The sequence below is a fragment of the Passer domesticus genome, chromosome 1 (assembly GCF_036417665.1).
Source record: "Passer domesticus isolate bPasDom1 chromosome 1, bPasDom1.hap1, whole genome shotgun sequence".
Taxonomy (NCBI): domain Eukaryota; kingdom Metazoa; phylum Chordata; class Aves; order Passeriformes; family Passeridae; genus Passer; species Passer domesticus.
The window spans coordinates 79,403,825-79,431,174 of record NC_087474.1 but is presented as its reverse complement, the minus strand read 5'-3'; the positions used below and the strand labels follow the sequence as shown (position 1 = coordinate 79,431,174).

At 43.8% G+C, this 27,350-nt stretch overlaps 1 protein-coding gene and 2 long non-coding RNA genes across 7 annotated transcripts in view; 2 read left to right on the top strand and 1 right to left on the bottom strand.

Moving 5' to 3' along the window:
• The window catches only part of TNFRSF11A (TNF receptor superfamily member 11a), a 32,742-nt gene extending 25,479 nt beyond the window's left edge, over positions 1-7,263 (top strand). For all 4 annotated transcript variants that reach the window (XM_064426945.1, XM_064426940.1, XM_064426955.1 and 1 more), the window contains one exon: positions 4,064-7,263. In XM_064426945.1, the coding sequence (XP_064283015.1) occupies positions 4,064-4,446 (383 nt within the window). In that variant the 3' untranslated portion in view covers positions 4,447-7,263. The remainder of the gene's footprint in view (positions 1-4,063) is intronic.
• LOC135304512 (uncharacterized) lies at positions 5,044-12,226 on the bottom strand. 2 transcript variants are annotated; one of them, XR_010365895.1, is made up of 3 exons: positions 10,048-12,226; positions 9,010-9,106; positions 5,044-8,858 (listed from the first exon to the last, which is right to left on the bottom strand). It is a non-coding gene; the product is annotated as an uncharacterized LOC135304512 (long non-coding RNA). The 2 variants fall into 2 exon arrangements; XR_010365894.1 differs by having other exon boundaries at positions 9,010-12,226.
• Positions 12,227-20,326: 8,100 nt separating this feature from the next.
• LOC135304510 (uncharacterized) lies at positions 20,327-27,054 on the top strand. The gene is made up of 2 exons (XR_010365892.1): positions 20,327-22,339; positions 22,991-27,054. It is a non-coding gene; the product is annotated as an uncharacterized LOC135304510 (long non-coding RNA).
• The last annotated feature ends 296 nt before the right edge of the window (positions 27,055-27,350 follow it).

The following is a 27,350-nucleotide window of genomic DNA, read 5'->3' as shown; positions in this document are numbered from 1 at the left end:
CTCTTTGCTAGATCAGTAGTATTCAGAAGATCTGATTTAGGAGAAGAAAATTATTTTTTTTTACTTAATTGCCCTGAATCTAGTCTGAAAAAAAAGTCTAAAACTGTAAGGCCGGTTGGCTTGTATTGAATTCTACAAGAAGAATGAGCCCAGCATGGAATCATTGTCCCACCCTGATCCAACCAGCAATGCAGAACCCACCTTCTGGCTGTCACTGTAGAGGCCAGGTGGTTCTGTTAGCAGAACACAATATAGGGACTTAGAGGTTGAGCTAGGAAGGATGCATAATGCTCAGGCAGATACTTCTCATTCACTGGTGTGCACACATATTTTTGCCATTAGATTTAAGTCAGTTACATTTATACAGTGGTCAGTGAAACTCCAGCTGGAGCTGTAAGCTGGTGTCCGTGACTGAGTCTGAGATTATCTACAATTTTCTTCTTACGGCTCTTTCTCTTTGTTTTTATTTGCTGGGATATAAGCATTCACATGAAATGGTTTCATATAGACACTGTTTCTCCATACACATATGCTTTGTTCCCTAAACAACTCTAAAACACTGATTACTTTACTAATTGTGTACCAATTTATTAATTGAGTAAATATAGCAAAATTGTCAAATGAAAAGGAAAAAAGCACTGAAGCAAAACCAGCAGAAGGGAAGTTATGTGACTTCTCTGGATGAAACCTTCCTTCCCCAGACTTTTTTCAGTACAAAAGTCTGCAATCTGCCTGTCATATGTTATTAGTCATTTTAGATTATAATCTCATAAAGTTAGATGGTCTATTTTTATTTATATCAGTGCACTGCCAAGCATAATGAGACCTTAGTGTTGAGTGGGACATCCAAGTATTACTGTAATACCCACAGCAGTTGTAAGCTGTTGCCTTTCTCTAAAACCATATTGTGCCTTAAAATTTCTTACAGAGACATTCTTGTCAGTCTGCCAAAGCCCCAAAACAACACACTTGAAGGCCCTTCTTCTCTGAACATGCATTCCCTATGGGAATCTGAAAGTGTGTAGCATTCATCTTCTGAAGAGCAGAAACTTTCTGCTGCTTCAGTTTCCTGAAATGTTGATGCAGTTTTACTGTCTGGTCTGTACAAAATGCAACAGGAGTAAAGAGAACACAGATTATCTTTTTTTTTATTGTTGGACTCCTGAGGTATAACTGAAATCCAGGTTATATTTGGTACTGCTTTTCTTTCTAAGTATGACACAAAGAGAAAGAGAAAATATTAAAGAACAATAGACCAAATGGGAGAGCTTGGATATAAGTTCTGTGCTAGCAAGTGCCATCTTAGATCTGCAGCACAACTCTTTATACAGGATTTTAATTGTGTCTGTGCCTTTGGATATGTACATGCTATAGTGCCATCTGGTGAGACCTGAGCACAGATACCGTGTTCCTAATTTGCCAGGTTTTAGGCATGACTACAGGAAGATACTGACAGAGCTGTGGGCAGTATCAGAGCGTGGGTTAGTTGATCTGTGGGTAACTTGGCTTGCTGGCAGAGTAGTTTTTCTGCCCACAGAATGGCCATGCCCCCCTGGCAGTGTCTGGTTGCATGAGGACCAGGACAGCCTCACTGAAGCAGCCCAGGCATGCCAGGGCTGCATGTGTGGGTGCATCAGCATCTGTCATTTTGCTAGGCCTTTTGAAATGCCCAGATGGAATAAATGTGCATGTGAAATAACTTTCTGTAAAGCTTTTCAAAGCAACTGGAGCCACCAGGCTTTGCACACAGTTATGCTAAAACAGAATGGTACAAAAAAGTGTGGGTGAAAAATGGGAAGAAAAAGAGCATGGTAAATTCCATGAAGTTTTGGTGTTGGTTCACTAACACTCAAAATGACAACAGAACTGGTAAACTCTGTCCCTCCTGTGAAACAATCCTAGAGGACCAAAGGGGACCTCTGGGCAGGTGCCCCTTCCAGGGCTCACCACTGGAGATGGAGGTAAGCCTTCAAGGCAGTTCTTCAAAGCTGCTCAGAAGTTCTTCTCACAAGCCTGGAGGCAGTCAGAACATGAAGGATAAGTTCAGGCCCACCTCAAATGCTGTGCAGGGCTACAGCATAACACGAGTGCAGGAAAACTTAGCTGACTCATAACTGGGACTGGTTTTGCAAAGCCTTTCACTTCCAGATCCCAAACCAGCCTGGTTTGGCAGTGACAAACAGTTCTCACCACCTAGAGGCCATTAAATGTCTCAGAGAAAATTATTTGCCTGCCTTGTTCCAGTTCTTAGTGGACAATTACCACAAAAATTAATCTGTCTTTGTTATTCATATCAGATAGTCTGAAGAGATCAAAAGGCTGAAACACTGCAGAGAACAATGCCTTCACTCTGAATGTGTCCCTTATAATTTTCAGGTTGGAAGCACTTTTCTTGCACAGTGTAGGAAGCTCTTTTGTCCATTTTCCATGCTTTCAGGCCTTAGATATCCTTTAGTTTCAGCATGGTGTCTTCAGAAAGCACAGAAGGTCTTCCAGCCACATTCAGCTAAACATGTGATAATCTGCCTTTTTTTTCCCCTTCCCACTATCACGTATATTTCTAAATTTTTGATCTCGTGCTGAGCACTGGTAAGTTTATTCACAGCACCTTTTGCAAGTGACAGGCAATCTGTTTAAAGACAAACAGTTATTTTTGTACTGCCATTATACCCAAGACTTTTATTCATGGCAAGCAGCCACACTGAATCAAACACAGGGGAAAGAACCAGCAGGGAAAAACTCCCACAGAGAAAACCCTTATGGACATCTCATCTTAATCAACAGCACTTGGGAAGAAGGCAAAGAGCTAGCCATGCAGTGGTTTAGGTGAAATAAATAAGATTGCTTAAGGGAGGCCTATTAGAGAGATGCTCAAGTGCTGCCCAGACTCAGGTCTGAGCAGGCACAGATCCAGACACAGCTGGAGACCAGTGCCCACTGCTGGTGTGCAAACATCACCCATGGCCACTGGAAAAACAGCATTTCTCTGGGCTGGGCTGTGTTTATCTGCAAAGAAAATGGGAATGTCTCAGGTGTTGAGGAATGTCATAAAGAAAGCACGAAATATCTAAAAGGAGTTGGATCAGTCTGCAAGTAATGATGAAGTGAAGCACAGCAGGAAAAACATTTCTTAGTAAGGGTGTTGACAGGCTAAGAAAATTTTGTTGGTTTCTTCAGTTTATTTCATTTTCAAACTTTAGCAAGCTTGTTAGTTTGGTGTTGGAAGTTTGTTCTCAGTTATTTTCTTTCTGCTCTGCGGAAAGTTTATTAATTCCCAGAGCCTGGTCCTGCTGTCATTTAGGTCAGCAGCCCAGTCCTTGAATAGCAGAAGGATTGCATTTATACTGAAAAATCTCTAACCTCAGGCAGACTGACTGAAACCATAACTCTGTTAAGTTGCTATAATGTAGACTCTGTCTCTTCAATGGCATCAGTCTCTATCCAGCTAAATCTCTGCAGAGGCTAGATGAGTGTAACTTCATGGAGGATCTGGACTATATAAGATAATTGTATGGTTTTTGGACACTGTGTGACTGTGTGATCTGATGTTAAGTCTTTCAGTATTTATTCAGTAAGCCTGCTACCTAACCCAAATGGTAGGACTGATTGGGGGTTTATTGCCTCTTTGGTAAACAGTGTGATTTGTGGGACTCTAGGAAAATATAAATCTTATAGCCAGAAATAATTAGCATCACAATTTCCTCACAAACTGCAGGCAGAGGCAGGTTGGACACTGCTTTGTGCATCGGGCAACACAGGGGACATGAGATCGTCACCCTCTCTCTGGCTTCCCAGATCACAGCTCAGAGGGAAAATGTTTCCAACCCTTCCAGACAGGCTCCTTGCGTATGACAGACTTTGTCCTGAGAAGACGAAAATGGAAATAATGAAAAGGTCCAGTGGAAGGCATTGATTATAACAGCATCCTCATGTCACGGGGGAAAAAATAATGGAACAAGAACAAAGCCACCACAGCAGATTAAGTTCACTGCACTAAGTGTCCACCTTGTGAGGGGAAAATATTAATCATGTGTGTCTTCTTTTCTTCCCCATCCTTTCTTAGGAAATGTGACTGGAAACAGTAACTCCACCTTTATTTCAAGTGGACAAGTCATGAATTTCAAGGGAGACATCATTGTTGTCTACCTTAGCCAAAACTCTCAGGAGGGGACAACAGCCTCCTCGGGGCTGAGCGAGGAGAACGTGGGCAGCCCGGTGCAGGAGGAGAACCTGAGCCGCTGCGAGACCTTCGCCGGCAATGCCCAGCACTACAAGGAGAAGTGTGCGGAGCTGCAGGGCGCCCGCCCGGCCCCGGGCAGCGGGGGGCCACGGTGGCCTGGTGCAGCCCTGGCCCAGGAGTGGGGCCCGTCCTGCGCTGGACAAGCCTCCCAGCCCGTGCAGGAGGAAGGGAAGCTGGGACACTTCTCGGAGAAGGTGTTGAACTGAGGGGACACGGTGTCCTTGCTGCGGGCCAGGGCACCGGCACACAGCCCCCAACGGGGTGTGGGGCTGCTGCTGTGCTGCCAGAATCCTGGGTGTCACGACAGACTGGGAGGCTGTTGCTGCCCCTGGTGTCTCCGAGGAAATTTTACAGCTGGAAGGACCCTCATGGCACATGTCGGTGGCTGTGGTGGTGCTCTGGGTGGAGGTGGCCGATGATGACGGGCACATGCGTGAAGCTGGGCACGCTGCCCCTGCTGCAGAAGCAGCAGCAGGGCTTTCTTCTCTCCCCTACAGGGAGATGGGCTCCCTGCCTGCCCCCATTCCCTGCCACCACTCCCTGGCAAGTGGCAAAAGGGAGCTGAGATCCATCAACCTGGGGACTCTGTGAGGAGGAGAGCACTGCTGGCCAGGTGGGCAGGATGCTCCTGGAGAGGGGACGGTGTGGCCAAGGACTGGACTCATGGGGGCCCCTGAGCTCTGCCTTGGGGTTTCTTTTTTGCAACTAAGCTGTACCCATTTTGCTGGGTCTTGGAGGTGGAAGGAAGCCATGGTGCTGCTGCAGCCTTTGCCTCCCTCTGGTGATGTGGCAGGTGGCATCACCCTTTCCCATCTTTCCCCAAGGAAGCAGACACTCCAGTCCCAAATCAGCACCAGAGCCAAGGTCCTGGGCTGCCCCTTATTGACTTGTGGGTATAAATAGGTGTGTGTAATGCTGCCACAAGCAGATGATAACATGCAAAATACAGCTGATATGCCTTAAAAGCATATCAGATTAATCTCAAGCAAAGAGCATTTATAGTGACCGTGGTTCACCTCTGCCTTATTGCACCTCTCCAGAGGAGTTCAAACCTCTGGAGATGAGAGTGATGTGTGCCTGGTACACTGCTGCAGGAATAACATCACTATAGTTTAAGACAAAGAGCTGCTAGCAAAAAGAGAGAAAGAAAAAAGGGTCTGTGATCGGCTGTGGGTATTTCCAGGAGTTTCAGGAGAGGGAAGGATTACCTAAACATGAGGAATTTGGTCAAGGTCAAACACTCGTTCTTTTATCTGCCCAAACAATTTTGTCATTCCCTTTGCTATTTTCATTAATAGGCAAAGATTTACTTAGGTAGCATGAAGCTATTTCCAGAAGTTGGCCTGTGTGAGCTGAAGTCAGAGTGTAGCCTGTGTCACACTGACAGCTTATGAGCAATGGGACCAAAGGTTTGGCATTAAAGAATAATAGTAGTTGTATTTAGAAGAGAATCTTGGCTACTCATGTTGGTTCATGTCCAATATCCTGCAGCCTTCTCCAGCAGCCACTGAGGAGAGAAAGATGAAGGGAGCAAAGTCTCAAGGAACTCCCAAAGAAAAAGATAACATTTTTAATGATTTCCTGACAAGGGATAATTTTCTGACATTCTCCTGCAGGTGTAAGTACTGCAGGCATCTATCTGCAGCCTTCAGGAGGGAAAGTGCTTTGTTTCCTGCCAGACAGCAAAGGTATCTCTTACCTAGTGTAGCTTTGTCTTCCCTGTTGGAGAAGGTCTCTGGTGGAAGGGCTTCTTCCCAGGAATGTTTCAAAGCTGAGGGGTTCACTGCATAGCTGCTGTTTGCAGTAGTACTGCTCTGTGGGGAAAGAGTACCTATAAAGCTGACAAGGTGATCACTGTGTCACAAAGAGCTTCTCATGCATAAAACAAAAGGATGGGCTTAGCCACCTTCACCTCTCAGGAGAATAATTCTGCATTGTTTATATATCTGGGATGTAAAGTTCAGTACAAATGTGCAAGACTCTCTCTTGGGTGACTGGCAAAAAGGGCAAATGAACAGCCAGTCTCACTTCCACTCTATGTGGCCTTCGAAAAACTAGATCACCATAGCCTAGACTCAGACAGGCAGGTAGAGTGTCCCTTCAGTGATGGCCCAAGCTACCTCTGCCTCTCTGAAGATCTGTAACTGAGGCTCTCTTGTCTGTGGGATTCTTTTGTCTTTCTTGCTGGATCTTTTACAACCTCTTTCTAGTCTCTTCTGGAGTAGTTCTGTATCCCCTTGGCACTGGTACAATAGGGACAAGGAAGCAGAACCACCATCACCTTCAGGAAAGGTGATAGAGATATTTTCCCACTTCATCTTAATTTTTTCAGTTGCATTTTTCTGGAAAGCATTCTGCAAGACATCAGTCCTGCTGGAAAGCATCCAACCAGCCCCATTTACAGGGCAGGCAGGACTGAATTCTTGCCCTCATCTCTGGGTAAAAAATCCAGGTCTGTCTTTTTTTCCTTCTGCAGCTTCTTTCTTCCCTTGGTTTGTAAATGCCACCAGAGAGCAGCCTCAAATCCCAGTTTGAAGGGAGATAATGGGAATTTATTGTGTGTCCTCAATGAGGACACATTTTTCACTTGTTGAATTTCAGGTTCCTACTGAGCAAGGCTTGAAATTAGGATCATCAGCAAGCATGAATAAATTATTCCCATATGGGAAACATGATGCACCAACAGACCCAGTTCTTTTTCTTTCTCCAGAGTCTATTCCAAAGTGAAAAAAGCAGTGTCACAGCCATTAGCATGCTGCATGTTCCCTGGGTCTCTGCCTGGCTCCTCAGACCAGGATCCCAAAGGGACTTCTTTTTCTTCATGATTTCATTTGTCATCAGCTTGGAGCTGGGAGTGGTTTTTAGCATCTGTTTGTACAACAGGGACCTGTGCATTGGGCACTAATTTGGAGGCTTCTGGCTGCTATTGTAATACACATAATTAATGATAATAAAAATCTGAAATACCTATTTGAGAAAAGGTGAAGGTTTTATTGAATAAAGAGGGAAAATGAAATACATTATTATATGCCTCTGCCTGTTTAAAGAAAAAGAAAAAAGAGCAAAATGTGAGCATAATCACATTCCTAGTTAGGCTTTTGTAACATTTTCTGTATGTTGAATTGTTTTAACAAGAAGTGCTTACCTTCCACAATGTGTTCTGCAGTGCATATTCTGCACTGAGCCTGATAGGTGCTCTCATAGGCCTGGTGTGGTAATGCTTTATTGCTGAGAACTAGGCACTGCTTCCAGCTCATTCCTGAAGTTTCCTCCTGCAGACCATGAATTTTTACAAGTATTTTAGTTTGAGGAGTCTCATGAATTATCCTTGGTGAATATACTAGGTGTTCTAGAAAGTCAGCCACTTTCAGACCTAGAAGGACAGGAGTAATTCTGCATATAGCCATGGGAAAGCAAGGACACTGGAGCAGCCCTGCTTATTCCCACGGAACACAATATGGCATTGAAGATCAATGTAGACAGCAATGGCTGTTAATCTATGTACTTTGCTACATGTTCACACAGAGACTGGAAGTGACTCTGCAAGGCTCTGGGAGTAGTGCCACTAAAATGTCATTTCTGCTTGTCCATTCAGGTTTCCTCCTTTTTATCAGGTTGATGGTATCTGAGCAATTACACCCCTGTGTCTATCATAAAACAGAACGCTGCTGAAAGATGTCTTTGTGCTTATCAGGTATTTAATAGCACTCTCATTTTATCAGATACCTACATGCACATTAGGCGGCAGTACCCCTATAAAAATAATCTACCGTGACTGAAGAATTCACTTCTGCAGCACCTTGGCAGACCCCAACATATACCCCTGGTTCCCACTGCTGTCACTTTGATAGTGTGGTTGCTTGGTTTTATCTTCTGCCAAGCATCCAAGTTGGTTGTGGCCTCCAAGATGAATGTGTGTCTCTGCAGCAAGCGTTGCTCCGGTCTTGCCTTCAGGCCCTCCAGCTGACTTGTCACATCTGTTGTGTTGTAAAATGTGAGCATTCATAAGCATGAACTTTGTGGAAAAATGCTTTATTACAGTTCTCTCTGGCTTTTGAACAAGGCAATGACCGCATAACATTAAAGAACGCTGTTGCGGTAGGTGACGATGCCAGAGTGTCCAGTCGGATGTGTTTTAACACTGCTTTTTTATTTCTTCTTCTTCTGGCTAGTTGGTTTATGGTTTCTTTGTTTTGGCTGAGGATTACCACAGCTCTTCTGGTTCATTTCTTAGCCTGCCTCACCACTTGGTCGATCCTTGGGTGTTGCACCAGTTTTTACTTGCATCAAAGTTGACAGCTCTGTTCCATCATGTTTCTATTGGTGGTCTCACATTTCTATACAATATATGCAGATGGCCATACATGACATTGCTCCTATTTCAGCTTCATAGGAAACTGTTGGAAGGGTTTCCAAAGAGAGCAAAGGAGCTCAGGAGTGTTTGAGACCACCTGTACAAGTGGGACATACACAAGTCAATGGGACTTGGCAGAATGCATCCAAAGCTTCTGGGAGGGCTTGCCAACATCATTGCAGAGGCACACTGCAACATCTTTGGCAGGTTGTGGAGTCTGAGGGAAGTCTCAGCTGACTGGAAAAGGGCAAATATTACACCCATCTACAAAAACAGAAAAAAAAAAAATATATTTGGGAAATTACAGATGAGTCAACCTCACTTGAGTACCTTGAAAAATTATGGAGTAGGCTCTCATAGAAGCTATTTCTGGGCATGAAAAAGAAGAAGGCAACTGGGAGAAGCCAACACATACCTTAGCTAACTCAGCCTTTTCCCACTGTCAGCAGTTTGTTATTTGCTTCCTCATTGATTCCATAGAGACTTGGAACCATCACCTTCCTCAAGAAGATCTAGGCAAAGAAGGCATAAAGAAAATCTTCAGTTCTCCCTCTGTCATTTGTAATTAACTGGCCAACCCCACTCAACAGTTGACCTATCTATTCCTTGTCCTGCTTGCTAACACACAATTCAGGATGTTAGTATTTTCTTGCTATTCATGACATCTTTTGCCAGCTCAGGCTAGGGCTGGACTTTAACCTTTCCCTCTTCATCTCTGCGTGCCTGAGTGATATTTCTATATTCTGCTTTGGAAGCCTGTTCCTGTTTTCCATCACTTTCATGTTCCTTTTTTTTGCATCTGAACTCTTTCAGTATCTCACTGTTTAACCAGGCTGGTTTCTTGCTGTGCCTGCTTAGGTGGGTGGACTGCTCTTGTGCATGGAGAATGCTGTCTGAAAGTCTCCCAATGCTACTGAACACCTTTGGCTTTCAAGGCAGACTTCAGGGATACCTCCTGACAGCTCCCTGAGCAAAATGAACTCTGCTCTTTTGCAGGTCTGGGGCTTTACTCTGCTACTCACCTTCTTCATATTCCTTAGGATAATCTTACCAGTGCAGCCAAGGCTGCCAGTGCCAGTCTTCAATTGTTTGAAAAAGTTTTTATCTGTTCCCACATCAGGAAACAGATTCCCTAGCAGACACCTACCATAAGCACTTCCTTGATGATGACTCCTCTGATTTTGACCCAAAGACACCCAGCTGATCTGTCCTCTTGCCTATGTCTCAAATCACTCTTTTACGTAGAGTATAATCACTCCTCCTCTTCCACCTTTTCTATTTTCCCTCAAAAACTTGGAAGCACTTGCTTTTTTTTTCTAAGAGAGCTATTTCCTTAGCTGGTTTCTAAAATGTTAGAAAAACCTCTCACCAAGTTCTGTACTGTTATGCCTTTTTCTGGTTATAGGTAATAAACTTAATCTCATGCCTGGGAATGGGCCTTCAAATTTCCCACCTGTAAGAAGGGGAGGATGAGAGGCAAGGGCTGGAGCAAGGGCTGAAAGATGTGTTCCCTCTTCCCACTGCCCTGTAGAAATTGGGGAGAAGACAGCAACTTGCTGCTGCTGGAAATGGCAGCGTGGCCAGCAGCATCCTGGAGGCTTTGTCATTCCTGGTGTCCAGTACCAGGTATTATCCCATGAGACCTCAGTCTCCTCTGTCCTGCAAGGGAGGAAGCAGCTGGCAACTCATCCAGGGTTTCCATCAGACTAAATCAGGCCTGTGTGTGTCTCTCTCAAATAAAATCAGTGCATACAAAATGAACTGAAATTCGCCATAAGCAGCACATGAGGACAAACCATTTCAAATGCAGAAACCTCTGCATCAATAGGCTGTTCCTATTGATCGTCATTGTATTACAATGGAAGGCTATTTATACAAAGTCTCAATTATTTGAAGCACCTCAAATGAGTATCTAGAAGGTGTTTTTTAGCATGCAGGCCTGCCATTGCAGTTCTCAATTGCATATCCTTAGGAAGCAGCTTACTTTATTCTGTCTGGTTTTGTTCAGCTCTAACATTAATTTATCTCCCTTTTAGTGTTGTAGGCACCACTCAAGCACAAAAGTTCTTACTCCCTGTGGGAAATACAAAACAGTTTCCCCAGGGGACATTTCCCTTTTGCATAATTTCAGTTTCTCGTTGGTTTTTTTGCAAGCTTAGCTGGTCATAAATGAGCCAGACAACAGATGGTAGAGCTCATGCTATAACACAGAAAATTTTAATTTAACAGAGGTTTCCACTTAAAAATGCAGCTGCCCATTGGTTCATGGCCAAATTTTCTTTTGAGAACACACTTTGAATGTATTGGAGAATGAGATGGATGCAAGTAGCTCTAATGATTGTCTCAGCAGGCTACTCATAAATGTTTCCTGCAACCCCTGTTCTTTTCATCCACACCCCATAGATCCAACCTGTCTGCTGGATGAGCCACACTTCAGGTATACATTAGAAACCTGTCCAGTTCATTGTCTTACACAAAACAATCCTTGCCAGGATTTTATTCCCTTTGTCTGAAGGGATGCTCCAAATATGACAGAGGCATAAATAATAAATCCATTTAAATGCTTGGGTTTTCTCAGTCAGGCTGGCCTGCTGTATTTAAATATTGATACCCTTTGGGTCTGTTCTCTTCAAAGTCATGTTCTTTGACAGGTCCCGTTTGGGTCCACTGCACTACACTTCTGTCTGCTCTGTAGGAATTGCTGCAGCTGGTGGTTTGTTGATGAAAAATACTAGAAATCAGTTGAGTAGGTTTTTTTTAATTAATTAGGAGGGGATGGAAAAACACATTGAAGAATTATGTCCAATTAATAATTTTTTTAAGTCTTATAAAACTTGTTTTCTTTTGGATCTTCATGTTCTGGTTACTTTGACAGTAACAGCTCTTCCCTGCCAGCATTTTTTCCCCTTGCAGGATAACTGTGTGTTGCTGAGGATGGCTGAGGGGCAGGATTGCTCTAAATTAAAGATGGACTCTATTTCTAAGTGAAATATCTCACATGGTTCCTTTACTGGATGAATGGACACAAAAAGCTTTGCCCTGCTTTACTGTGACCAGAGTATGCCTGCTGCAGGGACTGCAGAGCTGTTGACATGATTCCCTTGGAGTTCATGCAGATACACTAAACAAACCCAATCGCAGCCACAACTTCTTTAGCTTTCATGTGAATAACATCAGCTGACTGTGTTTCAAAGAGCAAAGATATGCCTGGGTTTGGGTGTTTTATGTTTTCTTGGGGTTTTTTTTTCCCTTCCCTCTAGTTTTCTTTCCCTGTCCTAAGCTTATCATTCCTTTTTCGGTGTAAATACAAAGGTCACGGTTTCAGTACGGTGGGTGACTCATTCTCATGTTTGAGCAATGTGATCAAAATGGAAACTTAGAACTCCCGCTGTGGTGTGTGTCCCATGCCACCAGCCTGCACGAAGCGTGCCTTTGTGGATGCTGGCTCTCCTGAAGGGACCCGGTGTCAGGTGTGTGATAACTTGAGTGCGAGATCGGAGCAAATGCTTTTAACCTGACAGCGCTGCGTATGTTAAAATAAGGCAGATCGCTTTTTGCTGTCGGGGAGGTGCATGCGACACCTTTAGCAGCCGTGGGCATGTATATGTGTGTGTGTGTGTGTGTGTGTGTGTGTGTGTGTATGTCTGTCTGTCTGTCTGTCTCTGTGTGTGTATCTGTGTATGTGTGTCTGTCTGTCTGTCTGTGTGTCGGCCTGCGCCCGGCGCTGTGTGCCGTGCCGTGCCGTGCCGTGCCGGGCCGGGCCGTGCCGTGCCGGGCTCCCCGGGCGCTCCCTGTGGAGCCGTGCCCGCCCCGTCCCGCCGTGTTCCCCGGGGCCGCGCGGTGGCGCCGCAGCGCAGCCGTGCCCTCAGGAGGCGGCGGCGGCGGCCGGAGCGGGGCCGAGTGGGACGGGGACGCGGTTCTCCGCCAGCCCCTCTCTCCAGAGGCTGCTGTTTCCCCCGGGCACGGCTTCTCCCAGCAGCCAGGAAGGAGAGCTTGCTTGCTGTCCGGCCAGCGAAGCGAGGCGCAGCCAGCGGAGCCCGGCCGGCAGCCCTGAGCTCCTGGCAGGCCATCCGTGCCCGCGGTGCCCTCAGCAGCCCTCGCCTGGCCGGGCCTCACCCCGGGCAGCGCTTTGCCTGCAGCTGTATGAAACCGCAGAGCCACAGGGCCAGAGGGGTCCTGAAGAGCCAGCCTGAAAGGAGACACGGCTGACATAAAATACCATATATACCCTTAAAGTCATAGAACCAGAGAACAGCCCTTAGAGGTCTTTTAGTTTCAGCCCCCCTGCCATGGACAAGGACACCTTCCTCTAGACCAGGTTGCTCAGAGGCTCGTCCAGCCTGGCCTGGGACACTTCCACGGGGCATCCACAATTTTTCTAAGACCTGTTCCAGTGTCTCACCACCCTCACTGTGAGGAATTGTTTCCTAATATTTAACCTAAACCTAGGTTAAATATTAGGAAACATTTAAAGTCTCTGTTTAAATCCGTTCTCCCTTGTCCTGGCACTACATGCTCTTGTAAAATGTCCTTCTCCATCTTGTAAGCACCCTTAGATACTGGAAGGCCACAACCCCAAAGTCTTCTCTTCTCCAGGCTGAATAACCCCAACTCTCTCAGCCTTTCCTCATAGGAAAGGTGCTCCACCCCTCTGATCATCTTGGTGGCCTCCTCTGGACTCACTCCAACAAGTCAGTGACCTTCCCTCCTGTTGGGGACTTGAGAGATGGATGCCCCACTTCAGGAGGGGTCTCACCAGGGTGGAATAGAGAGACAGAATCACTTCCCTTGACCTGCTGGCCACACTGCTTTTGAAGATGGAAACACTGCAGCATCCTGTGGCAACATAGTCCTATGTGTCACTTCCTCTATAGCTAAATAATTCTCCCTGCTGTCTAAAGTAGATCACCACTGCCATGGTTCAAGTCTGTGTTCTCGTTTTCAGGCCATTATATAGAAAGAGATATACTATTCCTGTGCTCTTCAAATATATATTTTAGCCTGCATCATCCATTGACCAATACTTAAGTGAAATGTATAAATGTTGTGCCCAAAGCCCACGGAATTGCGGTCACGGAGCTTAACAAAGGTCTATAAATAGGGTGACCGGGGTTCTTCAAGGAAATGTAAATATGGACTCAAAATGGAAAATGTATCTAAATCCCTGAAGCTGCTTTGAAATCCTTAGCCAACGGGGATAAACAGCCACAACAAATAACATAACTGAAATCTGAATGGGAGGAATAATAACTTACGAACAGATGCTGATGGTCTTAAAATGAGATCTTATCAGCTGACAAAGTCAGTGGGACCTTGGGCTCCATGTACACAATGTGCATAAGTATGTATTTTACCAAATGGATAAACTCAGGAGCTCAGCAAGCTGGGCTGCAGCCAGCGCTGTGTGCCACTCACTAACTTGCTTTACAAGAACAGACATTCAATTAGTAGAAAACATAATCTAAAGAGGAAATTATTGGTTTTACTGGTCCTGTGCCAGCTAGAAATTAAACCTTTGAAGTCAAAGACTGTTTTGTACTAGAATTAAAGCTTTCTTATCTTACTCCTGTTGTACTGGGACAAGAGTTGTCTCCATTTGAAATAATTTCCTAGAAGTCTTCTAATTTCTGAGCTGCCTTTAAGAGTAGAAATTCTGAAAGAAAAAAAATCCCTTTCTTAATAGAGAAAAAGATCCCTTAAAATTTACTCTATTGAAAAGTACTATATGGAAGTATTTTTTTTCCCTGCTGAGTCTAACACAGGTCTACTTTCCTGAAATAAGAATTGCATTCTGCTTAATAAACTCAGCACAAAGAAAATTATTCCTTTTAGAACTACTATAACCTCTGCACTTTGGAGTCTGAATGATGACACTTTACATTTTAAAGATGAAATATGTCTGTGTGGTTTTTATCCCATTGCCATTTCTGTAAAATATGATGTATGGCTAAAATCTGGCTTACATGTGAAGAGCATATATAAAAATATATATACATATACTAAAAAGGAAAACATTAAGGCTGTAAATTTCTGAACAAGGACTACATATTGCAGCCAAAAAAAAAAAAAAAAAAGAAAAAACATGGAAATGTAACACAGCTACTACAAAAAGTTACATTTTTAAAGCAAATATTGGTAGCCTGGTAATATCCTGATCATCTTTCATTGCACTAATAGCAATCACACACTGATAAAACATAGTAGAATATTTGTGAACAGATTCAGACTTTATCGAAAACAACACAAAGAGATTTGGGGTTGCTTTTAAGAAAGCAGAGGCATTGCATGGTTGGTTAAAGACTGAATGTTGTACTGCAATGCTGATAAGTAATATTAATAGTATATAGGAAATACACAGTATACAACTCTAAAGAAAAAGCATTAATTCTGAAAAAACTTTTTTCTCTGTTTTCCCCAAAGTTACATGCATACAAATTTAAAGACAAAAGTGCCAGAAGGATTTTCTGGCTGAACATCTTTTCCCACTACCTGACTCACCTGAGGTGAAGCATTTGGTGTCTCACAGGAGGCTGGTGAGCCTCAGAATCTTCGTGGCCATGGAGGAGTCTGCTTGGGGACTTTGTGTTCAAACCAGTCTCAATAATCCAGTCCTGTAAAATGCAGGTCCCATCACTCAAAGCCCAGGCAGCTCTTCTGCCTGTGTAGACTAAAGCAGGGCTTAATGTCCCGAATATCAGGGAATGACCAAGGGTGGGTAGAGTTCAAACCACTCCGTATGGCACTATAAAGAAGAGCCTAATCTTGGGGTTACAGCCTTACTTCACCCTGCCCCTTGAGAGAGCTTAAACCTTCATCCCATTAGGATGGGTGGACCTTGTTCATGCCATTTTGAGTAGACTAGGTCTTCTTCTGCCTGTGCTCATTCCAGTTTTCAAGTCAGCTGTGAAAATCTAAGCTTCTTTTTTAAAAGTTTTTGCCATAGGCTCCAATGGCTACAAATTAAGATATTGTGGTTCAGAGAAAAGAATCAATGTCACTTTTCAGATTGACAGTGAGAAAGATGTGTGTCTGCAAAGAGCAAGACTTGAAGGGTGTCTTTTCCCTCCCAAAAGGGATGTCTGATTAGAGCAGCTTATACCCTCTTAAGGCTGTCACAGTAAGATATTATGTGCAACATAGGATTCTTGGATTCTGCAAGCAGCCCAAATATGACTTTCCCATTGGAATCATTAGGGGTCCTGCACCTAGAAGCACTGCTTGTGTAACTGGACCACACATAAATAATGGCACATGTGGAGAGAAATGCTCTTGGAAAGGCCTCACAAAATTGAATTTTACTGTATTTTACTTTCTAAGTAGAAGCCATAAAGTTTCCTCACCTGACGTTTTTGCTCCTCTCTCAAGCACTTGCTTTGCTAGCAGCCCTTCTACCCCTCGTGCCCACAGCAGAAAACCTGCCCTTGCCAGTCGTCTGCAGCTGCCTCAGTGGCTGCAACATTAGCAGGCAATTTGGTGACAGTGAGGCAATCACCTCCAACAGTTTTACAGGGAATAAAGCTGTCTTGACTTACCAAAAGGGAACTTCTCCACAGGTAAAAAGCGATTTGACTTCTGAGTAATTTCTAACATTGGATTGCTTCTCTGTTTTCTATTTAACACACACTGATGCTCACTGTTTAACATACACACACCCCTGTTTAGCACACAGTGATGCATCTGTATTCTTGTGGATCGTGTCCCCCAAAACAATAACTTGCTCCTCTAAGCCGAACTGTGGTGTTGTGACCCCATTTCTCTACTTGCCCTCCCATTTCAAACACCACCCAGCTGACAGTGTCTGAGCAGCAGACTGCAGAGGTGAGATTGCAACACCACTGTTGAAAGGTTCTGGAACTATGTTGCCTGCTGGGTGGAAAAAGTTTGCAATTTTTCTAAAGTTTCATAAAAGGTCACTGTGTTTTCAGAAGGTCTTGCTGCTTAGTCCCATTTGCATCTACACGGGAAGAGATAAATTCCCTATCAGTTAATTTGGGTGAACTCCTAGGGCTCTGGTTACCCACACAACTTGTAATCCTGCTTGAATCTGATTATGTTTTTGACATTCACGCTTCCTCCGTAGATTAAGGCTTTGTAGCTCTGACCTATATTTGCTGAGCCAGCAGCTGCAGCTCTGTTTCATCACATACTTGTTACTGCCTCTCTGTTGCTGGCTTTCAGTCCCATAATGAAGTGGAGTGGAGTGTATGCCCCAGCTCCCAGCTGCCAGACCTCATACATCTTGCTACGTGGCCACTTTCAGGCTTTCAGGTTTCTTTCAGGCTAAGGTTTCAGCCAGTGATGGGGGATGACAGGAGAGCCAGCACATGGTCCTTCCAGCATCTGCAGTGCAGGTACAAAATAGGAAAGAGTATCCAGGCAGTAACCTCCTAGACTGCTTTCACAGAAATTTCCACAGCATTTTAAAATGTATGGACTGTGCAAAAGTGTTGCCTTCTTGATATTGTGAACTTCCCACCTTCTAATTTGCTGAATATCCCATCTTTTTATTACAGAAGGGAAAGGAGAGGCTCTTGATATCTCCAGATCATTTCTCATTCCCCATGCTTGCTCTCAGGCCCCCTCCTAGTTTTCTGCTTCCTAAAGAATATAGTCTCACTCCTTCAGATCACTTTTTAATTGGAAATTAATTCTTACTTCCTATTCTTTATGAACGCTTGTGATACTTCTGAAATATTTTAATCAGTGCATACATAATATTATACCATAGTCTGCCCAGTGCTCAATCATTTGAGACAGTCTTAAAAATTTTTCTTTTTTTTTTTTCTTTTTTTACTTGCAGCCTATTCTTTAAGCCTTCTCATATATTGTCAACATTTGTGATTGCATGGTAAGTAATGACTTTCACTGAGCTGTGCATTGCCACCTGGGTCGCTTTATGAAATTGAGGTAGTCAGTTTAAAGTCCTTACAGTGCTTGAAAATGCTCTCGCTACTCCTCCAGCGTGTATTACTTTACATTTACCAAGACTGAATCTCATTTCTGTTCATCTAACCAGTTCACATCTCTGAAGATAGATAGCAAAGAATTCCAAGAGGGCAATCTGCTGGGAAAAATACAAACTTATGTTAGTTACCAACTAGCCTGTTTAACGAGGAAAACATCCTAAGGGAAGCAAAACTCTGTGCAGACTTCCCTCGAGCAGCCTGCTGAGGTGAAAAGGTGGAGACTTTCTGGTTTAGACGCTCGGATTTCATATGTAAACAATATTTTAAGGCAGCGCCCTTTGTGGTCTGGAATATAGTGTTGCCAGGATTAGTGAATGATGCTTTTCATTTGCAGAGCAAGGGCTGGTTGGCTATTGTAACACCCTGATCTTAGAGATATTTTTTATGAAATACATTAGATGAAACAGTGGTGCTGGCTTCTTTCTGTAAATATCTGTAGTTTTGAGTCAAATATGAAATGAAGGCTTTGTCCTAGGTATGTAGGGAAAATTTCTGTGCAGGAATAATCCTGGTGAAGGATATTCAGACAGCACACAGATCCAGCTTTTCAGGCAATCCTTTATTCAGGATTTATTAACACAGCTTTTCCTGCAAGCCAAGAGAAAAAAAAAAAAAAGGCAAAAAAGTCAGACAGACATTTCGGGCACAAACATGTCTTTCTGGCAGTCTTGGATGGTTCACTTTCAAATCTGGGAACACCCACTCCTCCCTACTGTCTGGAGCAAGGAGGTCACTGGGGTGTTTCAGTGCACTTTAATGACTTTCTGCAGGGAAGACAACCCAGCCTGAAAGCTGCTCACCTTCCAACAGATTAACTAATTATTCTGAAAAGCACAAAAATTATCAGTTAATGAGAACTGTGCATCATTTTATGATCTGTTTTGTGCACTACAGTACATTTCATCACCCAGGCATGGTGTCAGTTGTGCCATTAAAGTGTTGATATTAGGACATGTGTTCAGGCTCGCAGGGATTCTGATCTCTACAGCTTTTCACCTCATATATCCCCCATTAGTTGGAAATCCATGAAAGACAACTAGTATTTCCCAACAGCTTCCTAGTTTTTGAGGGGGAGAGGTTTGGGGAGGGAAGGGTGGTGGGGATGGGATGACTTAGAGTGAAGATAGCTCCAACAAAAATAGTGGGCAACCCCCTTGAGCATCCCAAGTATTTTGGGCCCATAATCCTGCTGCAAGGAGATCTAAAGAGAATGCATCCAGATGCTTAAGCAGCCTAATGCCAGGGTGTTGCCCTGCTGTGGCCACCCTTGCCTTTCATTGCCCCACAGTGCTGTTGTACCCTCTGCACCTGCCTCTGCTTTACAGAAAAGCTATTTTAGAGCCCGCCAAATTCAGTAATGTTGATCTATTTCTTATCCCTCTCCCTGTAATAACTAGTTGCCGTAGTTACCTCATGTATCTAAGGCAACCAGATGTTAGAGACGGAGGCACTGAAATAGCAGCAACAAGTACAAAAATTAAATGGTTCAACTATTTTGCCTGAGTTAAGCCACTCAGGGCTCTTTCCTTCTTGGCTCTGGAATTTGCTACTTCCTCTGATCAAACCTGCTGGCCTGTTCCCACCTTTCTATGCAGCTGTTTGGAGCTGTAATCCCAGTGTCTGGGGATTCCCCACTCCCCTTCCCCCAGGACTGATGGTCATTGGACTGCTTGACTTTTCTATCAAGGACATATTTCTGGGCTCACAACATATTGAAAATATGGTAGTGGGGGAACAAGGGGTATTTACAGTTAGTGCAGATGTGGGAAGCAATGACCTGATATTATTCAGTTTGGGGAAAATCTACTCACAGAATAAGGAGGATTTATCTCATTATTGGTTGAGGTTTTTTTAATAAGAAAATGCTTGCAAGACTGTCAGGTGGTTTCTAATTTCTAAGTACTGCCCCATGGAGAACCAATGGCTTCCAAGACATCAACAGTGGTGCTGTTTTCACGCCAAGTTGGTCAAATTCAAAATACTAAGTGGCTGATCCCTGTTCCCACCTTACTAAGGAGCTCACTGAGCTAGCAAATCAAAAAGTAAATTGTTTCTTATATATAATTATTTTCCTTAATAAAGTTGCAGCTGCTCCAAGTTGCCCAAAGAGTTGGATGTCTGGAATGAGTCTTCCTTCAGGTGCAGTAGAGCACATGGAGAATTGGAAATACAGCATTGAAAATGCAGGAAGCACAAGGTGCTGCAAGAAATAAGAATAGCAGTGCATGCACATGTTGAAAATCCCTGTTCTATGATAACTGCTCTGGGTGAGTAATATTTACAAGCTGTGAGCCAGTCTCACTGGGAGTTGATTTTCCTATGGCTGTGCACAAGTTACAGAACTTTTAAAGACTGGTGAGCAGGAATGGTTATGTCTCCCCTCTATGCCCTTCCAAAAAGGCCATGAGATAGATGGAGAGGGACCTGCATGCCAGGCCAGGTAAGAGAGGAAGGAACATGCACTTTGCCACATGATGCAAGCAAAGGAAGTGTATCACCAGACTGCAGTCACAGGTGTTCCCAGAAACCATTTTGGAGCATGTGGTCCCCTAAAGAATTTTTCTCCAGCTGCAATGCTATATGGGTGGCTTTGCTTGTGCTCCCAAGCCGTATGCACAGGCAGGGCTGCTGCTTAGCTGGTGACAGACATGCTGGGACAAAGGGTACCTGGAAGAGGAGGATGGGTCTGTGCCACACAGGTACTCCAGAAAAGAGAGAGACAGACTCCCTTGGAGAGTGCGAGATGGGGGTAGGCTGAGTTCAGCAGTCCTGAGCCTGTACAGCTTTTTGTGTATCCTAACTAGTTTTGTTTAAACATGAAAAAAAAAAAAATCCAGACTGGAAAAGCTTTGAGGTTTTTGGAAAATAAATTGTAACAGAAAAGGAAGGGTTAAGCAGAGATGCCAACCAGGGATGTATTACAGGGAAAAGTAAAATTAATTCAGTAAGGTGCTGCCTTTATTCTATCATGGGTTTCATCTTACAGCTGTTGTCTTTTCACTCCCTCATTTTTTCAAAAGCTCAGATTTCCATGTGAGAGCCCAGGGAGGGCATCTAAGCAATTAATTTCACATGGTAAAAGCACCTTCCTCTCAAGGTTGTAAAAGCAGAAATTAGACATAACACCCTTCTAAGGCATCTTTCTAAGGCTGGAAAGAAGCAGGTGTTTAGTGTTACATTAATTTTAAACCCATAATTAGTGTAACTTGAGTCCTGGACCTCATCCAGTTTAATTCATTGTATTCCTGCAAACGAGACTCCCCTGCTGATTTTATGTGAATGCAGCAGGCCGGGTCTTCAGCTACCCAAGCCTTTCCTTAGGATGTTTGGGGTGCAGGAAATGAGGTGTCAGGGAGGTGCCATATGGGTTTCTACATGGCCTCTGCAACAGAGGTGTGGTTGACACAGGCTGTGCTCCAGCTGCTCGCTGGCCATGAAAAGGATATTGGTGGCCCACAGGTGATGGGTATAAGAGAGTTGCCTTCAGCTCCTCTTACTGCCCTACAAGACATAAGATCATCAGAAGCTGTTTAATGAGGTTTTTACTGCATGCCTTCTTTGTTCTCAACCCAGTGGATCCCCTTTGGAGTGCTTATGTTTGATGGAGGATTTTTCATTTCCCACTCTATCTTGCACAGCTGAGCTGGTGGGGTTGCTCCTGCTGGAATGGGAGCTATAGCTGCTGGCAGGGAGGAGGCATTGCAGCACCTTTTATTTTCTCTAGTTTGGAGAAATAAAACACCAGGATGAGCACTAAAGAAAGCAAGTTGGACTGCTGTAACAAATGGCATAAGGGATTGCTTTTGTTTGCCTTCTTGGAAGCAAATTGATATCACTGGGAAGTACTTCATGTTGGAAGGTACAAAGCACACTGGCTCAGCCTGGGGTGAGGTGAGGAAGAGGATGCAATCAAGCCATACCTTGACTAGCTGTTGATAACCACAGAGCTTTTTGAAGTAACTGTTATTACTTATGTGTGTGTTTCCTCTGTGGAAAGCTCCGAGCAATTCCAAGGGGTACTCTTGAGGAGTGGTACCCACCCAGGCACTGGCTGTGGTGTTGTGGCTCTGGCACTGCAGTACAAGATCACAGCCTAGTTGTGAAGCCAGTCAGTGTGGGTCAAACCTGTCTCTGGTTTTGCTTAGTTGAACCTAAATATGAGCTACCTGATTTAACCCTTGCTTTGTACAGCTGCTTCTTAGCAGAAAATATCTGGGACAGGAGCAGAACTAGGGGAGAATGAGAGGACAAGTGGGAAGGAAAGAATTTGTGTGTTTCAGGCAGGATTTTAATTTATCTGAGCACTCAATTGACCAGAAAGAGACAGAAATGCCATTGTGCCAAAACCTCTTGGGAGCTCGCCCTCCTTCCGGGAGAAAGCTGTAAGGTCAAAGTGAGGGGAAATGGAGGCCTGGAGGAGAGTTTCGGAGGGAGATCGAGGTGCTGGAATCTGCAGGGTCATCTGCAGTCAGACACAGCATAGAAAGTGTGAAGTGCCATGACTTACCGGCTATTTACTGAGCTTGGTAGGATATGTGCTAGCCCTGTGTGAGCAATTAGTGCTGATTAGCAGTTCCCTCTGCTGGCTGAGCTAACGAAGTTATCCCTTCGGCTCTGCAGGAGTGCTTCTGCTGCTGCTGCAAGGGTGCATTAGCTTGAGCTGCGTGCTATCGCCACTCGTGAATTAGCGACATAAGGCTGTAGGTACCACAGGGCAACTACGCAACAAATACAACCGTGGTTCGCTCTTTCACTCTGCTGCCACCGAAGTCTTCTCTGGTAATAAAAAGAGCAGAGCAGCCACAGGCTCTTTTTCTAGGAGTGATTTTGATAAGCATTTCCCTCAGAGCCATTGCTGATGTTACTTTGCATTTGTTTGGCTGCATTATTTTGTATTATTATTTTTTGCTCTGTGTGTGTGATACATGCTGTGTGTTACAAGGTGTAACTTGTTTGAGCAAGGACATAAGTCTACTAATTATTTTTTATAAAAGTAGTGGGTTTGATACTCCATTTTTGAAACAGATTAAAATATTCTTGTTTTCTTCAAGGAGCAGTAAAGCAGAGCACTAATTTGACTTCTACATCTCTTAGACAAAATGGAGATGTGGTGACTTACCACATCATTAACAAGTTGTGATCTAACTGATACAGACCTCTGAAGGTTTATGTCACCCTGAAATAAGAAATGAAGTCAGGTTCTCAGCATCTAAGCCATCTTCCCTTCTGCCCAAATGAATCTTTTTGATGTGGTTCCTCAGGGCAGGAGAGCTCATGGCAAAGCCGGTGTCTGCTCACAGACTTAAACAACATCAGCTGCAGTCACAGCTCAGTGATCCTATGAAAACAATTTTACAGACAGATGTGCTTTTGTTACCTTTCATGTATTTAATATTCTTTTTTTCCTTTTTTTTTTTCTTTTTTGCCCAGACATGGCCTGTGAATGAGAGGCCTCTGCTTCTCTTTAGATTTTTGTTGTTAATTTGCCAGGTGCTTTTAGACACATCTGCTCGCTTCTGCTCTCTGTGGAGGGGGGTAAATGTTAACTCACCTCTCGCGAACTGCTTTACAAATGAACATAAAGAAGGCTATGAAACTCTTAAGTAGCTGTTTTCACTTCCAGGGTACCTGGCCCAAGCCCAGTGTCTTAGGCAGCCAAAGGCTTTCCACGAGGAGATTCCTGTGGGTTTCTGTGAAGAACCCACCTCCCCTTGCCACCAGCCCCCACCATCCAGTCAAGAGACATCCAAAGGCAAAACCACTGCCTTGTTCCCCCTGCCAGAGAAATCCTGCTTCACTCCTGCCCCGGCTGAAAGCTGAAATATGTGCTTCTTGTGCCGTGGCTCGAACTCCTCAGGAAAACTTCAGTTACATCCAAATTAATAACTGAACGCAAGCATCCCAGCCTAAGACCAGGCTTACTGTGGGAACGACTGGATGCTGGCAGCGAGACTGGCTGCCGCGGGAGGTGAGGACGGCCAAGTTAAACAACCGCCGTCTGGTCCCATGTCCTCCTCCTCCTCCTCCTTGTGAGCAGCAACCCTTCCACTGCTCACCATGAGGCCGGGATTGGGGTATCCTGGTCATTGGCCCTGCTAGCCAAGAGGTGAGGCAGCGCTTTCCACACCTGGCTGCGCCAGGACTTCAGGATCTAAGGTGCCCCAGAGACACGGGATACTCAATGCACCTGGCTGCGTGTGCTATAAAGCACTTTCGCTTTCTTGCTCGAATTTGCATACAAAAAGACCCATTAGGCCCCATCAAAGGATATTTAGATTGCTGGTGCTAAATTAGCAGAAGCAGGCAGTTTAGTTCTGAGTAGAAATTGTTTCCTACTTAAAAGTGAAGCGGTGTCATAGGAAGGTTTCCCTCACCTGTTAATAACAGTTGTACTGCTTTGCTTGCTGCGTCTTCACCACAATGTTAAAAGTGAATTTCTGTAATGACAGGAGATTGAGTTTCAGGAAAGGTAAAATTTCATGGAGTTTTTCTTTTTCAGTGTTAAGTATTTTTACATAAGGTGTTGAGCATTATTTATAAATGCCTTGTTTCACCATTACCAAGTGAAATAAATTTGGTTTATGCTACGAATAATATTAACCAACCGAACAATAATGGCAACAAAGTTTCAAATACAATCACTTCTCTACAAATCCTTGTCCCCTTTGTGGTTCAAGATACTGGCTCCAATGAGGTAAAGACTAGGTCACAGGTAATTATTTTCAACTAACTCCTGATTCACCGAAGCTCAGTCGAGGTTCAAGTCACCCCTTGTTTCATATGTTGGGGTGTCTGAACCACGAATGTGTAAGCCTCCTGGTTTAAATGGGCTAGGAGGCTTCATTGCAGGTGAGAAAAGCACCCAAATGGAGCAGACACAGGTACAAATATATTCTTGACATGCATTTCCTCTGGCATGTACCTGTGCTTTTCGTGCCTTAGTCACAGGGGAAATTCAGAAGTCCTGGTGTGAAAACTCAGAAGTATTGGTATGCAAATAGAGAAGTGTGACTTAGTAGTCTCACTGCTCCCACTGTTTCACATGAAAAGTGCCAGTATTGACAACACAAATGTGGCATGCTCTGTATGCCCTATCAAGGCATTTCAACCCCTGATTGTGTATTTGGGGTATGTGGATGCATCAAATCTAAGGTAAGAGAAGCCCTTTTCCTTAATTAAACAACGTTTAAATTGGTTGCTTCTTGGGATTTCCTACTGAATTAATTCTTATGCTGTAAAAGGGATTTTTCAGCTCCTCGGGTTGAATGAGAGCTGCCTCTGAGATGCTTTCTGTCAGAAAAAATTACCCAAATGTACACAGGGAGGCTCAGGAGGAAATAAGCTGGGAAAGAAAAACATCCTAGGAAAAGGGATTCAGCAGCAGCAGCAGCAAACCAGAGGTGGCCTAGGAACCCACAAAGTCCAGCTGAAAATCACTGTGGGGTTTCTGGGACACTGGTAAGGGCCTCACAGATGTGTTCAGAGTGGTTCTGTCCCATGCTGGGGACGTGTAGATCTAAGCACACAAAGATGCCCGTGCCAACAGGGTGATGGAGGAAGGTTTGGGTCTGGAAACAGGAGACAAAGGAGAAAGCAGGCAGGTGGGGAGATGCTCAGCCAAGAAAGATGAGAGAAGGGATTCATAATAAGGTGCAGTAAGAAACGTGTTGGATTTCAGACAACGACACATGCTGTCAATAAACCTGTGCGTTTTAGAAAGAAAAGGAATGAAAAAAATCATTTTGAAGACCCTAAAAAAGAATAAATCTTTTGTAGCAAAGCTGTATTTAATTTGGTTATAATCCACTGAATTGAGATATATTTCAGCTTGACTGAAGACTCCTAAGCACGGCTCATAGGAAACCAGATCACTTCTGGCAGAGGGAAGAAAAACTGTCTGTTAGAACTAAGTTCTCTCAGCTGGCGTGTTTATCGCCAGAGATCAATGAAAACCAGAGGATAAATAAAAGCAGATTTTGAAAATGAACCGATAGACATTCAGGCACCAAAAAGCATTTCTTTTTCTGTGTGTCTTACTTTTCTTCACTGGAGAAAATCAGATTGAAATGTGTTTTATTGACAAGGACGTATCTTATTTGCACATTTGCAAGACCTATAAACAAGTGGCCCAGTGTCATGTAGGTCCCAGATTTGCTGCCCTTTCAGACCTATTAGTTTGTGGAGACTTGGATGTGGTGTGTCTTTCAAGGTGGGACACAGTGTTCTGCTTTAACAGGAAGCATATGGCCCAGCTTTAACCACATAGGTGGTTACTTAGATGGGAATAAAATTACCAAGCAGCATGCTGATGATTTTATAAAAGCTTAACTGTATTTCCCCAGGGTGCCTTGATATTTCTAAGGGAAAGAGAGAGTAAACAGTATGTTTGTATTTAATAACAGAGATACAGGGGTGAGAGCATCTTACATAGGCATAGCTATATTTCTCCCAGAATCTTATGCAATGTAGAAGCATTTGTGATTAATGTCCTTGCACACATCTTGTGTGCCTTTCTTTGCTTTAGATTCAAATGTACTGGAAGAGTTGAGCTTCTATTCAGTGTCTGCCCCACCTGACCTCTCTCCTCTGTGCTCTTTGCCCTCTATTAAACAACACAGCATTTTGTTTCCATCCCCTGCAATATTATTGCCATATGTTGTCTGTCTTCCATGTCTCCAACTGCTCCCACTTGGCCTTCCTCCCTGAATTTGATTCTGGGCTCCCTTTTCCCTTCTTTCTGCCTTTTTCTGTGCCCATGCTCTGAGTAACACCATCCCTGTCCCCACCAAAATGGACAGCCCCTTGAGGTGATCTTCCTATGACCCTGCACTGTCTCTGCTTTTTGAGGAAAGCTAAGGAAATTAACAACACCAGGTTTTCTCTGACACTGCTTTTCCTGCTTTAATGGAGTTTATTGAAGGCGTGCACAAGGCTTTTATTAACTGGTTTCACTAGCTACCTTAAAGAACCCTGCTTTTTTATGATGCTGATAAAAGAAAAGAAAGGGACTAAGCCACCAGGGTGCTGAGACCAGGACATTGTACACAGATCATTATGATTTCTTTGGTTCCATATATTTGCCCATTTATTGTCCACTCCATCTGGCCTTATATCTGTGCTGTGAACTCTCCATCCTTTTGTTCTGCATTTGTGCTGAGTACAAGGGGATCCACACCCTTGATTAAGATGCCAAAGACTTACCATAACAAAATATTTAAGAAGAGTAGTTGAAATGTATCTGTTACCAATAGTTGCTATGGCTGGAGTAAGACTTTAATGTAGAATTCAAACAGGTCTGTAAATTTTATTTACAGACTGTTCCTGTGCTTTTTGTATATAAACATGTGCTTTACAGTGAATTGTTTATAATCTAAGTAGCTTTGAATCTGTATTTCCTTTAGAGAAACAGCAAAGCAAGAAAAAATATGACCAATATGGAAAGGTGGAAAGGTGTTTTTGTCATATTGACATTTTGTCACTGTATTTGAACTAAAGCCTCTATGATAGCTGCTATGCAGTACTCAAACATTTTAGCTGCAAGACAGAGAGGTCAGTATGCCTGTCCATCTATTGATCTTACTTTATTTTTTCTTTCTTTCCTGTGAACAGCTCCACTAAAGTCCTTAGATATTAGCAGAAAGGTGTAATGCAGAGGAAAAATGAGGTTGGATGAAACAAAGGTTTGATTCAGTGAAGTGTCATGACAGAAGAGAAGCTATATTTTTTCTGGTTAAAAGAAAGAATCTTATCAAGACTGTCTCTTTGATTTGCCCATACTATTTGAAGCAGA